Raw genomic sequence first — 18,624 nt, forward strand, 5'->3', positions numbered from 1 at the left:
GCCACCATTCTATAATAGCTAATGTAACATTTCACCAGTTTAGCAAATAAAGAATTCTCTAAGCTTTAGTAAAACAAAACTGATATGTTCATGGTACAAATCCAGATCAGGCAATAAAAAAATAGAATGTAATCAAGGTATACCACAATAAACCTTCCAAAACAATCAGAAAAGATATTGTTTAGAAAATGTTGAAATACCGCTGGTGCATTGGTTAACCCAAAAAGCAATACAAAATTTTCAAATAGTATAGAAATGACCATAGCACGACTGTTTGATTGTGCACAAGTAGGTTCCGGTCCCCTTCAATGATACGTAAGAAAACATGGCACTCAAAGTTGATGAAATATGTCTTTTTACTGACTTGAGATATAAGAGAATATCATCCCCATACAGGTGACAATCCAGCAGTTGTCGGCTGTACACTATAGCTTACAACTTGCTGCATCAGCCATGGTCAGTGTTGGCACTGTCCATATCTGTTTAACCCCTTAGTTGCTGCGGTCAAAAGTGACTACATCAAATAAATGGTTAATAGATTGTGGAGGCTTCCGCTTTAATCTAATTGACACACCGAGACCATGATTGTGTGGTCCTGATGTTTTCCATAGCAGTTCATGGCCAAATAGCGGCCTCAGAGTCTCCTGACTAAAGCGGTCAGTTCAGAAATTAGCGGCATTTAGGTGGTAAACAAACACTTTTTCATTCCTGCTATACCACTTTGCATTAATTCCTGAAAATCACCTGAAGGGTTAATAAACTATCTGGCAGAAGTTTTTCAATATGTAGGACCCCCAAAGTCACTTCAAACCTGGATAGGTCCCTCAAAAAAATAAATTTTGTAAATTTCCTTGAAAAAATGAAAAATTACTGCTACATTTTTAAACCTCCTAAAAGGCTAACAAAATAAATTAGTGTTTTAAAAATGGTGCCGATGTAAGGCAGACATGTGGGAAATGTTACTTATTAATGTTTTTCTGTGGTATGACTATCTGGATTAAAGGGATAATCATTCAAAGGTTGAAAATTGCATTTTTTTTTACATTTTTGTCAAGTTTCTGATATTTTTTATAAATAAACACAAAACATACCAACCTAAATTTACCATTATCATAAATTATAATGTGCCACGAAAAAACATTTTCAAAATCAATGAGATTTGTTGAAGCGGTCCAGAGTTATCAACACATAAAGTGACATTGGTCAGAATTTCAAAAATTGGCCCCGTCACTAAGGGGCTACCCCTTAGCCCCTCTAAGATCCTGTTTAGAAAACCATTTATCCTTCATAAGCTGATTATATAGGTCAGGATGAGTGGAAGTGAGTAGGTATTTTTAACTGTAATTTTAATTCAAGGACATCGATGCAAGGATGGAGCCCCCCATCTTTCTTTTTAACAAAGAAAAATCCAGCAGCTACTGGCAAGGAGGAAGGATGGATATGACCCTTCCGTAAACTTTCATTTACACATTCTTTAATGGCCGTACAGTCAGGTCCCGACAAATTATACAGGTGAGTTTTAGGTAATTTGGCATTAGGGACAAGATCAATAGCACAATCATAAGGATGATGAGGAGGTAAAATATCTGCCTCTTTTTTCCGAGAACACATCTCCAAATCTCCAAAGTCTCTCAGGTATCCCGGCAGACCCTCCAGACTAGAGGAAGAAATTTGTACAGAACTAAGACATTTATGACAATTGAGGCTTCATTTAAAAATATCCTTACAACACCAACTGGTAATAGGCTTGTAAATACATAGCCATGGAAACCCGAAACCCCAATACCTACCCAGCAGGTAAATTGTCCAACACATAGCAGGAGATGGACTCAGAGTGAAGTGTGAACTCCACCATTATCAGCTGGACAAGATTCTGGAGTAATAGTGTCTTGTCAATGGCAAAAATTTAAATGGGTCTTTCTAACCTAACTGTCACGGTCACGTGTGTCTGGACGCAGCGAGTACCACAAGGCGAACCCGTGACACGCGTGACCCTGGATACACCGCCTCCAGTAGGGCGAATTTAAATAATAAAATGTGCAGCTGGATACACCGCCCTCTACTGGCGAATTTAGGTAATACACGTTATATATACAGTAGTCTGGAAACCCCGCCTCCAGTAAGGCGAATTTAAATAATAAAGGGAAAACCTGGGTAACAATAACAATGGTGGGCCCTGCGATAGGGAATAGGGACTTGGAGACCTCCTGTACTCCCCTGAGCCAGTGTCCCGGCACTCCTAATGTTCCCTATGCCGGTTCCGCATCGGGCGACGCACGCGTACCTCAAACCTTGAATCACCCTGCACCTAAACCCTCACTAGGGAATTGGTCGGTGCGGAAACTAATCCCACCACTGCACTAAACACACATAAGGGAAAATGACAATACAGGGTTAGGGAACACCACTTAGCTTTGCTCTGTTGCGTATGCTCCCCGCAACAGAGCCCACCACCTGCGTGCATCTTCTCCTTCAACAGGATCCATCACCATAACCGGATCCATCACCATAGTGCAGCCTTGGAGCAGAGTCCACCACCAGTTGCAGCTGCCCAGTAAACAGAGTCCCAAAGATGAGTCCAGCTTCTGCCAAAAAGTCCAGCATGCTTGAGTCCAGTTTTCAGCAACCAAGTCCAGCATGCTGAGTGCAACTCTCACCATAGTTGCCACTCCACCAAGCCATGCAAGCACTTCCTGCTGACACCATAAACTGCGACTCCACCACGCCATGCCAGCCCTTCTTGCAGACCACATCGTTGGACTCCACCAATCCATGCCAGCACTCCTTGCAGACTCCATAGCTGACTCAACCCCTCTGGCTGGGCTGCCCAGGACTCTCATTCACCTCCTTCATCACCCAGGCTTCCTTGTGAATGACTAACTATCAATATCACCAACCAAACACACCTGAAACTCTTTTATAGAGCCTCACACCTGATTTGTAATACGTGCACATTAAAACTAAAGTGTAATACCACTCACCACCACCGGGGCAACTTAGAACAAATGACACCACGTGTAATAATTCTAATGGCCACCGGGGGCAATCAACCCACTTTGGCACCAAGCCAAAGGAAAAAAGTTCACTTTGTCCATTTACTTGTCAGATCCACCTTGGATCATGACACTAACTGTCCCTAACCCTTATTTCAGAACCATTGATGTTGGCGGCAAATCCACTGTCAATAAAACCTAACACAGCTAACCATTGGTTCTTAAAAATTAGTATCACATTTAGAAGTGTTTTGTCTGAGTAGTAAAAATGTACCTGAGAGTCTGGGTGACCTCGATAATTACCCAGACTTAGGCGCTTCCCGTCGGCTAGGTTGCTTGAGGGCTTGCCAAGCAGTCTTTAGGGAAATGTCCTGCACGATCACAATAGAGTCCGAGATTGTCTCTTCTCAACGGCCCGAGTGCTGGCAGCTCCTACCTCTATTGGCTCTTCTTCAGGTGGGTGGACGGACTGGGAAAAATGACTGAAATCCCCTGTCGCTCATGACGTCTCTCCCAAATTCTTCGTTCCATTCGAATGGTCTGAGGCATGGCCTCCCCCAAGGAACAAGGTGGAGTTTGCAAAGCAAAAGTGTCATTAAGAGTATCAGAAAGACCTCTGTGGAAATGGCACCTGAGAGCTGCATCATTCCACAGAACTTCAGAGGACCATTGCCATAATTCAGAACTGGAGATCTCGGCAGTGCAGCCCCCCCATGTCAGGTTCATGATTTTTACCTATCAGTTTTGTCATAGATCATCCCTAAGGCATCAACAGAAGACCGTCCTGGGGCTAGTGGGGACAAATAAAATGCCCAAGTCTGAGGGCCCCCTCACAGTAGGGATATGATTATTCCCACTCTCTGGAACTGAAGACTGTGGTCGTAGGGTAAAAATAGTATACAGCTCTCCCTGAATACAATAAACTGGTCTTTCTCACATTAAAATTTATCAAGAAGTGCGACTATTGGCTTGGAAGAGACCAATTGCATGTAAGAAGGTACAGAAGTCATAACTACAGTCGGTATCGGAGAACTTTGCGGAGCACCCGTAGCACTAGAAAACTGACCCTGCAGCTGGGAATGAAGACTCTAGCTTCTTGTCCTCCCTGGCCAGTTTTTGAACCATCTGGGTCAGATTCACCAACTGATCACAGAGTGTACAAACTGAATCCATTGTCGGAGAAAAAGAGTATATGGCAAGTCGTAATGTGACGCTAGTCACTAATCACGGACAAGCAGGGTAGTCAAACTTTCCGGGGTCAGATACCAAGACAGCATGTCGTAAACTAAAGATGTAGTCAGGCCACTGTCCGAGGTCAGAATACACGGAAGATATTGGATCAAAACAATGGGGCTAGGCAAATGGATGGTCAGAGTAAGGTCAGGCAGCAATAGATCAACAAAAAGAGCACTGCAATACAAGGCAAACATGCACCACGGTGCAAATGCTACGACTGGCAGAGATCTGGGACTGACAGCTTACCTAAGTAGCTGAGTAATCACTTCCAACAGGGAACATCTGCAAGAAGCTCAGCACCTCCCAGTCTCAGACTGGACGACTGAGTTGTGTATCAAAATACTGTAAACACGCCCTGCACTAAATTTGACAACTGAGCTGTCACTCACCAAACTGACACACGCTACATCATGCCGCTGATTACATAGCATAACCCTGGTGACAGATTCTCTTTAAAGAGATCTTGTCCGACCTTGTGGTACAAATCTGCAGTCACATGCGCTGTAAGGATTCTCCAGTGCCAGCGTCAAGACTGATGGGCATAAGGCTACAAGTATGTGATTTGCACACATATGGTCACGTGCCGACTAGATGGGAACGACCTTGCTCAATGCAAGTGTCTGTAAGTATGAAAATTGCATGCGTGCGGTCACATGGCCGCCCACTCCTGATGCCGCTACTGAAGAATGCTCACAGCAAGCGCACAAAGAGTGACTGCAGACTTGAACCCTAAGGCCTTTAATGTGTATGTAGGTGTTTCTACTCTCTCCTTTGGTATTTTTATAGGATAACAAGGATTGGACATTTTGGCTTTCATTATGCCTGATCCTTGGTAAAGATGGGACATATGAGCCAGGCTGAGTCTGAAGAAGGTGGGAGGACTAATTGTGTTCAGCCAACAGCTATCTCAGGTATTTGGATAGCTTGATCAATAATTTGACAATCACATTACCAAGGACACAAGTGACGTTTCTGTTTGTAAGGATTTGTTCACACGACCATATTCTTGGTCCAAGTGCTATCTGTGGAAAAATTGGGACAGTACTCAAGCCAGTGTTATTCAATGGGGCAGTGCAGATGAGCAGATCTTTGCACTGACCAAATCTGTGTGTGAGAAAAATGCCAACATGCACTAGTTTCTACCATAAATCAGCTGAGACTCACCCATTTATGTCTATGGGTGAAAAAAATCAGACACCATATGGAGCTACAGAATGGCATGTGATTGTTACCGATACATTGGAATTCTGTAGCATAGGAAACTATAAATGGTCTTGTAAATGATTAATAGCTGCTGCTGTAAAAAAAACAAACTGATTGTATATGGATGACAAATGAGAAAAAAAAATCATCCCATTTTTCTGAATGAATTGCTGAACGATTTTTTATATACTTACATTAACTTACTCTAAATGTGAGTGAAAAAAAGTGGAAGTTCACAAATAACGATACTGTGAATTCCAGTAAAGAAATAAAAAGTGTACACTGCAGAGGAAATGTGTGACGTGGTAGCCATTCATGTAATACAAGGGAATGCAAGAGCCCATACTAAATCTGGCTTACAGAAGAAGTTTCAACTGAGGGATTCCCCTCTATATTTATATGGCCTAATAGGGCCTTTTCTCAATTGGTAGTACAGGGGAAGTTGAGAATTGCCCCAAAACCACACTAAACCAGTGGATGAAAACTAGTGCAGACACCTGTTCTGTATTAAGAAATTTTAAAAATATGAAAAATTGAAAAATGTATTATCGTGATAAATTCGGTCCAAAATTTGCATCTCAGATCTTTTTCTCACAATATTAATAAAACTCCTCAACTGTGTTGTTTCCCTGCTTGTTTGCTACTTTGGTTAACTATCAGAGAAGCCATATGTTTAAATCCTTTTACCATTTACAGCTGAAAATTGCATTTTATGTAATTTGCTAACCTGTCAGAAGATTTACAATGCCTGAACTGCGGACAGCAGGAAATACAGACAGGCTCACTCAGTATAAAATACTTTTACACTCATTCATTCATACACATATCTGTTTTAAAAATGGATTTGTGTCTACAGTCCGTGATACTCAGGGCATGTTGTATTTCCTTCCCTTATGTGGATCAGACTCTGCTGTTAAAGTCTATAGGGATCTGTATAAAACTGATAGAACACAGAAGACATACTTTTTCAGCCTAGTTTAATGTGTTTTTAACTGCTCCATTGCTAAGATATAGTATACACAGTCTACCCACTTCAGTGAAAAAAAAAACGGATGTGAAAGAAAAAAACAAGCAGCTAGGATAACACCTGAGATAAAATGATGGGTGAATGTAGCTTTAAAGGGGTTCAAGTCTGCAGTCACTCTATGTGCCTGCAGACTTGAGAATTCCCATACGGTGGTCAGGATTCTCCGGCATCAGAAGCAGGAGGACAAGTGACCACAAGTATGCGATTTACATACTTCCGGCCACATTCCAACTGCATGTATCCAGCCTCACTTAATTCACTTGTATTTAACAATGCTTTGCATGTCTAGTCAGCACTTGACTGCATGTATGCAGATCGCATATTTGCAGTCATGCACTGACCAGGCATCGGACAATCCTGACATTGCGCACTGTGAGGATTCACAAGTCTGCAGTCACATAGAGTGACTGCAGACTTGAACCCCAGGCCTGGACAACCCCTTTAATTTGAAGAGACTTGTCATTCAAGCTGCGATAAGTGAGGAAAAGCCAAAAGGAGCTTCCCAGTAGACTCTTCTTCCCTGTCCGGAACGGTACGGAAACCCTGAAGTGGTTAACAGAAATGGCATGCTCATTCTGTGGACAACTTTCAAGGGAAGCCACCCGCTCTCTATACTTAACTGTATAGAGTGAAAGCTGAAGGTTAGGCCACCTCACAAACTGACCGTCAGTGTTTTCTTGAAGTGATTTCACTTGGGAAAACTCAGACGTTGTACTGGCATTTAAATGACACTGTGCACTTACCCCAAAGGCTTAATTTAGACTTCTGCTTTTGTCACATATAAAGAAAAAATGGACGTCTGAATGAGGCCTAAAACATAGTTGTTTGTATTGACAGAGCATGCCTGTATTTCATGCTGCCAAAGGTTCAAGAAGCCCCGACAGGTTTTCTTTTAAACACCGGTCCAGCGGGTTTTTCATTGCACCACTGTAGCTGTGCTTTAAATGTAATTCCCCTGTCTCATACTCACCTGCCAGTGCTTTCATCCTTATTGTTCTCATTAGTTTCCAGAGAAAAATTACCTGCCGGCAGCTCTAGTGTTTCATGGAGCGCGCCGGAGGTCACTTTTCAATATATGTCTATGAGAATCTCATTCTGGTTCTCAAAGACTTGCATGGAGTGATTGTGACATAACTTCTGACTTACAGCCAGTCAAAAGTTACAGGCACAAGATGGTGCCGCGGGAGCTGCGTCGGTAAAAGGTAAAGCCGCTGGAAGATGAGTATAAGAACGTGAGCAGTAGGCTTACGTTTAAAGTGCCACTCCAGCGATGAAGAAAAACAAAACACTGGAGTGAGCTACATTTAAAACCCCATGTAAAGCGACGTTTTCTGTGAAAGCTTAAGAATTGATCCTTTAAAATTGAAACAGTAAAAGGCTTAGTACAATTTTGTCCATGTAAAATGTGTTTTTTTGGGGGGGGTATATTCATGGGTGATGAGTCTGTGAATGGAGCTTTAATTTATTTTTTGTAGTATACGGCCAACACACATTACACACTATGGAAACACTATGGGTAGTATACGGACAAAACACATTGCACACTATCGGTAGTATACGGACAACACACACTGCACAATATGGGTAGTATACGGACAACACTCATTGCACACTTCGTAGCATACGGACAACACACATTGCACACTATTGGTAGTATACGGACAACACACATTACACACTATCGGTAGTATGCGGACAACACACATTGCACACTATTGGTAGTATACGGACAACACACATTACACACTATCGGTAGTATGCGGACAACACACATTGCACAATATGGGTAGCATATGGACAACAGACATTGCACACTGGATAGCATACCGACAACACACATTGCACACTATGGGTAGCATATGCACAACACACATTGCACACTATCGGTAGTATACGGACAAAACACATTTCACACTATGGGTAGCATATGGACAACACACATTGCACACTTTTGGTAGAATACGGACAACACACACTGCATACTATCGGTTTTATACGGACAACACACATTGCACACTATGGGTAGTATACGGACAACACACATTACACACTATCGGTAGTATGCGGACAAAACACATTTCACACTATGGGTAGCATATGGACAACACACATTGCACACTTTTGGTAGAATACGGACAACACACACTGCATACTATCGGTTGTATACGGACAACACACATTGCACACTATCGGTAGTATGTGGACAAAACACATTGCACACTATGGGTAAAATACGGACAACACACATTGCACACTATCGGTAGTATACGGACAACACACATTTCACACTATGGGTAGCATACGGACAACACAATTTGCACACTATCGGTAGTATACGGACAACACACATTGCACACTATTGGTAGTATACGTACAGCACACATTGCACACTATGGGTAACATGTGGACAACACACATTGCACACTATAGGTTGTATATGGACAACACACATTGCACACTATAGGTTGTATATGGACAACACACATTGCCCAGTATGGGTAGCGTATGGACAACACACATACTGTCCAGTGCAAGAGAATGTGGTCGTTCACATGAACGTTTTTCACACAGACTGATGGTCTGTGTGTTAAAAGCCACAGTGTGCAATACTTAGTTCTATATTTCGAATTATATTCGCACATTATAAGTCGTTTGAGCAAAAACAGATCATACACGGGTCACTCTCTGTATTATCATCTGTTTTTCACCAATCCATTCCAACTATTTTTGACCTATATCATTTATTTAAAAAAGTAGGACATATTTTTTTTTTTATCCTTGTCATGGATCAAACTTACGTATTCAAGTCTATGGGTCTGTGAAAACCTTGAACATCACACGGATGCCATCCTTGTGCAATCTGTGTGTTGTCCGTTTTTCACTAGGAGAAGCTAGGAAACCATCGCTCTTTTTTTTAGCATAAGGGAGAAAAAAGCGATGAAACACTGACACACTGTCAAAACGGATGAAAACCGGATCCAGAACACTGATGAAAATTAGTTATTTTTTTATATGCAGGAAAAAAAAGTGACATATGAATGAGACCTGAAGGCTACATACTAACTATATTTTTAGTGACCACTCTAAGTTCAGCTACATGAATTGCTGAATAACGTATATACCATATTCCAAAGACATACTGATAGGGAATTTAGATTGTGAGCCACATCGGGGACAGTGCCAATAATGGCTGTAAAGCGCTGTGGAATTAATGGCGCTATATAAATGAGTAAAATATATATATATATATATATATATATATATATATATGAAACTTTCACAAGATTCTCATTCTTATTTTTTTTATTATCACTAGAGTTGAGTGACTTTGGTCGGATCGGGTTTCATGAAACAAAATTTGAGTCGGATGAAACTGGTCCGATAAGGGAAAAAAAAAGTCGGAGTTTCGTCCAAAACCCGACCCCAATGCAAGTCAATGGGGAATAAAAGTCGGCATTGAGCAGATGACATTCATCCACTCAATGCCGACTTTTATTCCCCATTGACTTGCATTGGGGTCGGGTTTCGGACGAAATTCTGACTTTTTTTGCCCTAGTCGGACCAGTTTCATCCGACTCAAATTTTGTTTCATGAAACCCGATCCGACCAAAGTCACTCAACTCTAATTATCACACATCTTCACAATTTATATGATATAGTATACTATACCATACTATGTGGCAGCACATGTAGTAGGGAGCCAAATGGGATTCTGACACTCGGTTCTGCAGTATGCATGAGGAATTAAGGGTTTACGTTTTATAAGCTATCTGCACAGAAAAAAAAAATATTATTAAACATCCATTAAATGGATTCATACTGTAGGTCAGTATTCTTCAGCTTTTGCAAAAGTACAACTCTGAGCATGCCCTGACAGACATGGTGTATAAAAATGAAACCGGACATTGACGCAAGCTAAGGTTACAATGGCTAAACCCAGAGGAGCCCATGTGAAACACACATTTGGGTATTGTGAAGTACACCCTAGGATGTGGGTAAGGTGTCCTGATTCAATACATAGCTTGTTTCATATTTAGTTCTTGTGTTCATACTGCCCGAGTATCATGCAACATTGCACTTGTACAACACTTGTATATTATTCTTATGACTATCTATCAATTTTGAGTCAGTAATTATTGTATAATTCTTCACCACCCATTGCTTTTCTTTTCATGCTGGGTATTTTAGTGGAACACCATTCACTATTTTCTATCTGGGAACCTCATTCATCACTATGAGGTTGTATAGCATTTTTAATTTTGTTTTTTTCAGCTTTTTTTAATAAAATTAGCATTTTATTGATTAGCTGGAGGCCGTGACTGTATAGCTTTCTAGGTAATATACAGTGTGTCCGTAAAGTCATGGTGCACATTTGACCAGTCACTGGAAAGCAACAAAAGATGACAGAAACGTGAAATCTGCTCCAAATAAAAGGAAATCTCTCCCAGTTTCATACCTATTCAGTGCAGTTCGATGTGGGCTCCATTTGTTGCCCTACACACATCCAAACGATAGTGAAGTTCTTACTACACACGGGTAAGGACGTCTGTGATTATCTGTTTTAAGTGATTAATGTTGTTGATAGGTTCAATGCACATGCTGCCACATCACCCTACAGAAACTGGGAGAGTTTTCCTTTTATTTGGAGCAGATTTCACATTTCTATTGTCTTTTGTTGCTTTCCTGTGACTGGTCAAAAGTGCACCATGACTTTACGGACACACTGTATATTGTTTTGAGTCCTCTCCTTGTCTAAATTATTATTTTGGTTCAGAATACCCTATACTACTAGGGACATGTAGGTGCCGAACATAAGATGCAAGTGATGATAGTGCATGAGATCTCATAGGAATCCAGCGGGGTTTTATTCTTGTGGGTTGCAGCCACCCTATTTTCGGTTATGCGCACACAGTGTTGAACCTGCAGTTTTTGCTAAATCCGCAGGTAAAATTACCTGCGCTTTACCTGCGGATTTAGTGCGGTTTTCCCCTGCAGTTTTCCACCTGCAAGTATGTCTTTCCTGGAGGAAACCCACGCAAACACGGGGAGAACATACAAACTCCTTGCAGATGTTGTCCTTGGTGGGATTCGAACCCAGGACTGCAGTGCAATGTGTTAACCACTGAGCCAACGTGCTTCCCATATACATTCTGACTGCTGTGATCTTTTGAGGCACTTAACCTTAGATCTCTGGCTAAAACTCACCCGTTTTATTATATACCGTCGTTTACTTGTGAAAGGTATAACCAGTTTTGTATCATGCTCTAGAAAGACCTCTTCCCTTTACGTCCCCGGCAGTGTAATCTTGAGAAAGGAATGAATAGCTGATCTTATTTTACGTAACGGAAGAGTTGAGCGGCAGGTGTAATCGCAAATCATTATTTAATCCACCAGGAAGCACCACTGCCAAGTTATGCACAGGATCCTGGCACGTTAACTATTGATTTCTCTCACCATCTGCAAACCAGATCTTCTGGAAAAAGATCTTAGATGCTGCACAGAGCCGTATTGATTCTGAAAATTTTCTTATAAAGGGGCAATGGAGGCGAAGACTAGCAGGCATCATAAGGACAGTACTAATGCAAAGGATCCTCATGTAGCCATCATAGTTATTATGAGCAAAGTGTATAAACCTGACAAAGAAATGTAACTGTTACAAAACTTTTTACGCCATCTAAGAAATTGAGATGTTTATAGAAAAAGAAATCTTAACACTACTATTACCGCCACAAAAAGTAAAGATAAACTTGTAAATGGTGCGATTGTGCGGGCGCCATCACCCAGGCTGTCGCCTTAGTAACAACAGACACCATATGTTTTGTGACATAGCGAGAAGCACTACAAAAATATTATTATTTGTGTTTATATCACAACCGAATGAATAAAAATAATCATGTTTGAGAAGTACAATGTGTAGATGCATTTTATAATTATTAATCACCATATTATACATTTGTAAGAGAACACAAATGGTTTCTTCCCCTAGCCGTAATATAGACACAACACCCAGCGCCCTGAGCAGCTGTCCGATCCCTGTGTTACTGCTGTGTGAGAATGTGTCAAGGCTAATGTTACCCACGCAGATTTCATCGGTGTCACATCTCCATTATATGCTGGATATAACCATCATTCTTCATACAATCACACAAATGGTGGTCACCTTAGCTCCCGGTTCTGGGTGAGACCTGCAATTAGGAACATGCCTTGACGGTTACTATAAGGACTCATGCACACTGCAACATTGTTATTGGTGGCATAGGGCGCCAATGTGCGGGATAGCGCTACATCATGCAGCCAAAAAGATAGAAATCTGAACATATAACGATGACTGAAGACAATAATGGTGTTTATGGATCTGTTTATTGTATGCATATGGAGCATTCCAGACTCATAAAGTACCGTAGCTGAAATGATGGACACAGTGTGTTACACACCTAAAACAACACGAGCACAAGCCTGTGGGCCTATAATGTTCCCTTTAAAAGTGCACACGTACTTTTTTGCCCTGCGGATTTCTTCCTTTTTTCTTGCAGTTTTTGTGCGGATTTCCCCCTGCGGATTTGGAGAATGGAGCAGGTGGAAAACCGCACAAAAGAAGTGACATGCTGCATATTTTGAACCACAAGAAAACCGCGCGGAAAAATCCACAGCGTCTGCACAGCGGGTTTTTTTTCAATTGACTAACATGCTACTGTACATCACAATGCGGATATGCAACGTTTCTGCGCCATAAAATCCGCATCGTGTGCACATGGCCTTATGCCTCTAACTTGATATAGAAGCAGATAGTTTTGTTTTCCTGTATGAATCCCTGAGAAAATGTATTGTGACATGCTTCATTGCATGGTAAATTATGGAGTAATGCTGCAAGGTGAGACTACATCGGCACACGGCATTCCTCATCACATTAATATGGCAATGTAAGAACTACCCGGTTTATCTCCATAGTGCTGCTTGATTTTTTATCTATCTATAGATCTATCTATCTATCTATCTATCTATCTATCTATCTAGCTATCTATCATCTATCTATCTATCTATCTATCTATCTATCTATCTTTTTTTCTGACTTGGGCCTTGTTTTGTCTCTCAGGCCATGCAGAGTATGATTCTAATGTGTCCACATACTCAGAAGATCGCATACACCAGCGGGTTATAGCTGTGCCCAAACCACTAAACCACAAGGAAGTTTGAGCAAATGCGAGGGTATGTATTTTTAAGTATGGTATGTATTTTTTTTTTACTAAGCTGTTCGCATTTTACTAATTTCCATCCAATTTAAACCAGCTACATAACTCTGCATAGTCCTTTCTTTAGCGTTCACTTACCGCCTACACATCTAAATGCCTTAAAAAATACAGTGTATAAAGTGATATAACAGACTTCTTATGAATCACTGAGGAACTTTTTTTTTACTGTGCAGTACAAATATCTATGTAACTATCTATCTATCTCTCTATCTATCTATCTATCCCATATCTATCTATCTATCTATCTATCTGTCTATCTATCTCTCTATCCATCCCATATCTGTCTGTCTATCTATCCATATATATATATATATATATACACCACATACACACCACAAACTTTAGTAGCTGGATGGGCCACTACTAGGCATAATTAGTCTTATATAGCCCCCAACAATATCCTTAACCTTTAGATCCTTTGGCAAATCTTTTGCTCTCTTTTTCAAATCTGGTTTCTTTATCCAACTACTAAGCAAATAAATCCATACCTCTAGCTGTAATAGCAGAAGTACGACGGTCTAGCACAGTCTGTCCCTATTTTAGTCTCTACAAAGTCAGTGACGGGTTCAAAGAAATGAAAATCCTTAAAAACTAGAACAGATGTACAATATCAGCCACCCGTGTCATGCCAGCTAGTGAAACACCCACTTTTTCCTTTCCATTTCTATAAAGGTATGTGTCACAAAGTCATCTATATGTAGGATGTAACCAGAGCAGTCGCAGCTAGCAAAGTATAAAACATGAATAACACTGAATATTGGGTAATATTATACAAATCTTGGGGGCACAGGCACTTTAAGAGACTTGGTACATAATTTGTACCACCCGCCCTCCTTCTCCAATTATCATGTCCAATTATTCTACATGATTAGGTATTTCTGTATTGACATGGCTGCTCAGGTACAAGGGCTTTGGCTCCAACATCTGCACCCCCTATTGCTAATCTATCCCATTGCATGGCTCGATTTCATTATTTGATGTCAGGAAGACAAATGTTTTGGAGAGAGTTTGCAGATTTTAATGGTGTTTGGTGTGACTGATATATTTTGGTGTAAAATAAATATTGGGACATTTTAAAGTATGGGAGTATGTTAAAGGTGGGAAACAATGAGTTCTTGGGTTTTCGATGCTGCGTCATTTAGAAAATATGCAAGTTATTTTACGTAATAGGTGCAGAAAATCTGCAACATCAAAAAGTCACCAAAAAGCTCATTGTGGGAGCGTAGCCTGAAGCAGCTAAATGTGGAAATAAAGGCATAAGTAAGGCTATGTTCCCACAGTGAGTTTTTATGCTGCGTATTTTTGAAAAAAAATGCAAATAAACTATTTTTTATTTAATGGGTGCAGAAAATCGGCAACATCAAAAACTCACCAAAAGGTCATTTTTGGAACATAGCCTTAGGCTTTAACATCATGTGAGTAAATTGTAATGAAAACCCTCAATGCAGTTTTCATTTTATTGATACTGCAAACTGAGTCATGTCGGTCTGTTTGTTCTTTTGTTTTCCTTTTTGATGCTTAGTAACATTTAAGTGAACAAGTTAATGGTTATATTATTAGATATCAAACTGATCCTGATTGATTACAGTGAAATCTGGGGATAATAATAATGAGCCTCGTGAAACCCGAGGTTTATTCATACAAGCAGGCCATGCTAACAGCAGTCATGTTCTGATTGCAGAGGACTGGTGTACAGATGTGCCCCACGGTGTACCGTTTCTCCGAACAGTACTAGATTTTACACTGGGGTTTGTTTTATTCTGCAGAAATTCTATTTTACGCCAATGGCAAGAGCAATACAATCTATCTATCTATCTATGGAACTGTCAGAGGAAAAGTATAATAGAAACACGTCACCACTTCTGTATTTTTCATCTGCTCCTGATTTTGGCTTACACATACTGATGTGAAATACCAAATACTGAACGTGTGATCGTGGCCTTAAGCTGCATAGTGTATAACAAAATACAAGTAACCTATTTTACTTAATGGGTGCAGAAATGGTGCAGAAAATCTGCAACATCAAAAACTCGCCAAAAGCTCATGGTGAGAATGTAGCCTTCGAGTGCTTATTTTTGGAGGTAAGATTCCTGTAAGTAGAATTTGTACATTTGACAATGTGGTCCTTGCTCCAAAAAAGATTGTGTACCCCTGATCTATCTTGACAAAGGCCACCTGTTCACAAAGGCCAATAAATATATTGTGTTTTTTTTTCATAGATTTTGCTGTAGAGTGCTGCCCAAGTTTTTGCTTTTTTATATATCGTCTCTTTATATGTCTATCGGTCGACCTATCACCTATCTAAGTAAACAAACCAACAATACTAAAACATTCTGTAGTGTAGAATAACCAGACGTTAAAGCAATATAAAATTGAGTAAGCGGAGTCTTCCACTTCTGTGTCATTCTTGCACTTCGTGTCTACGTGTTTTTGATACATTTGTGAGCGTGTCTTTATATCTGCCGTCATTGTTGTGTCTGCGCGTTGAGAGTTATAGAGGGTAATGTATCATTGCTCTTTCTTTTTTTTACTAGTATTCGAAAAGGGCAATTTACTTATTTTATATTTTATATATATAAAATTTCACATCGTTTTTTATATGTTTTGTGCTAGTATTACCAAGGTCTGCAAATTGTATGTGTTGTTTCTTTTAAGTCACAGTTCTAAGACAAAAAGCAAACTATTACTTACCTGCCCTGCTTAGTGATGATCATCTCCGTCTGGTGCTTGTGAAATTTGTCCCATAAGGTGTAGTTCGCTAGGTTTACCTGCACCTTTTCTGACTTTTGACACCCCGGGCTTGGGGTGCGAGTAAAGGCCTGCGGGAGGGGTAAGGAGTATGGTAAATGTCCATCAGCTTGAGCATAAGTTTCATCATCTTCCACCTCATATTCCTGATTATAGGAACAGTTGGTGTGGGGTAGGTGGCGGGCACCATGAGGGTAGGGGTAACCTGGAGGTAAGTTTTCATCTTTGGAACCAACATGCTCATATTTATTCTGCTGCATCGTTGACAAATTCTGCAGCTCTTCAGTTGTCAGTGTCAATTTTTCACTTTGGATCCCCACTTTTTTCCTCATTGTGCTTTGCACATCTGTCCCACTCGGAATCCTTGTACCTCTTTGTATCTCCTCTACAGTTCGCATGTCCACTGGGCTCTGCATTTCCGCCTTGCTCTGAATACCTGTTAGGCTCTGTAGTCCTATGCTCTGCATCCGCATCATATTTGGCATCTTCAAAGTGCTCTGCAGCTCTGATGTGCTCTGCATGGGGCGCTCTGTTGACAGGCTGTGTATCCGAGGTTCTCTATGCATTCTGACACGTAATGCTCCACTGCACCCATGGAACTATCTCAGAGCTATTCCTTCGGTGTCAGTGTCACACCAGGTGGATATCACATAGGGGTCACGTGCGTGTTGTATCTGTGTGTGGTGCCAACTCCACCTCCAAAAAAATGAATTTGTCACTATCTCACCAGCACTTTAGCACTTGCCACTCAGTCCCTTAAATTTTTACACATTATTCTCTCCCTGGAAGTGTTGATGATCCCACATTTTTTTTTTGCAGCCCTCCTAGATGATTAGTCTAGCTGAGCTTCCCATCATGTACCTGTCACTACTAGTTGTCCGCACTCTTCACACTGCAAAGTCACTTGTCTTGGAAATGTCTTAATCTGTCAGTCACTGTCTCTCATCAGGTTCCTGTGTCTCTGCCTCTCCGTGACTTAGAAATGAAGCTTTTACTCATAGGAGAATTGACTGATCGTCACTGATTGGTTAATGTCACCCCCTTAAACTGCCTACAGTGTGACCTGTGAAGTGGCTGAGCCTTAAAGGCATATACATCGTATACTGCACATAGAAACGCAAACAGACACATTTTGGGTAAATCATTTCATCTTTATCCGCAAACCACAAAAAGTGCAAACTAACAGTTGTGAAAATAAAGACAAACTTTTGTTCAGTTTGTTAAAAACTTTATGGTAAAGCATAATGACAACCTTTATGGGAGATTTGATCCAAACTGGTTGTCACTCAACTTTCCCAAAAACAAATGAAGTTAAAAAAACAAAAAAAAAGGCAGAAGAACATGACAGATGACAACTTACCGACTGCTATTTACTGGTGATATGACTTATTTAAGACAAGACTATTTTTAAAAGTGATCTATGAAGTGGCAATGTGACTGTGTCATATCTTCATTATATTCTATATTGCAGCCTTTAGGTGACATTTGGCTGGTTACTGTAATTATATAGGGTCATTTGTGTCTGTGTCTCTCAACATGTTTTGCTGGACGGCATTTTGTGCGGTGAGCATATTTATTTTGAAGTGAGTGTGTTTGTGATGCAGTGTGCTGTGTGTTCTGCAACATGTGCAGGAAGTAACTCCTCAGATTACCGGCAGCTCTGGGAATCTGCCGGTAATCTGAGCAGAGACAGAAGGCGATGTACAGGGTCAGTATATAAATATATACCCATATTGAAAATTTATATAATTATTCTGTGGGTGTATCTATCTATCTCATATCTATCTATCTATCTATCTATCTCATATCTATCTATCTATCTATCTCATATCTATCTACCTATCTATCTATCCCATATCTATCTATCTAACCCATATCTATCTATCTATCTATCTATCTCATATCTATCTATCTATCTATCTATCTATCTATCTCATATCTATCTATCTATCTATCTCATATCTATCTATCTATCTCATATCTATCTACCTATCTATCTATCTATCCCATATCTATCTATCTAACCCATATCTATCTATCTATCTATCTATCTCATATCTATCTATCTATCTATCTATCTATCTATCTATCTATCTATCTATCCCATATCTATCTATCTAACCCATATCTATCTATCTATCTCATATCTATCTATCTATCTCATATC

At 40.3% G+C, this 18,624-nt stretch overlaps 1 protein-coding gene across 1 annotated transcript in view; it reads right to left on the reverse strand.

Moving 5' to 3' along the window:
* TBX21 (T-box transcription factor 21) overlaps positions 1–17,383 on the reverse strand; it is a 32,714-nt gene extending 15,331 nt beyond the window's left edge. Inside the window, exon 1 of the mRNA XM_073572466.1 lies at positions 16,401–17,383. Within this exon, the coding sequence (XP_073428567.1) occupies positions 16,401–17,023 (623 nt within the window). The 5' untranslated portion in view covers positions 17,024–17,383. The remainder of the gene's footprint in view (positions 1–16,400) is intronic.
* Positions 17,384–18,624: the final 1,241 nt, after the last annotated feature.

This window comes from Dendrobates tinctorius, unplaced genomic scaffold (genome assembly GCF_039654945.1).
Source record: "Dendrobates tinctorius isolate UK_male_01 unplaced genomic scaffold, ASM3965494v1 ptg000032l, whole genome shotgun sequence".
Classification (NCBI taxonomy): Eukaryota; Metazoa; Chordata; class Amphibia; order Anura; family Dendrobatidae; genus Dendrobates; species Dendrobates tinctorius.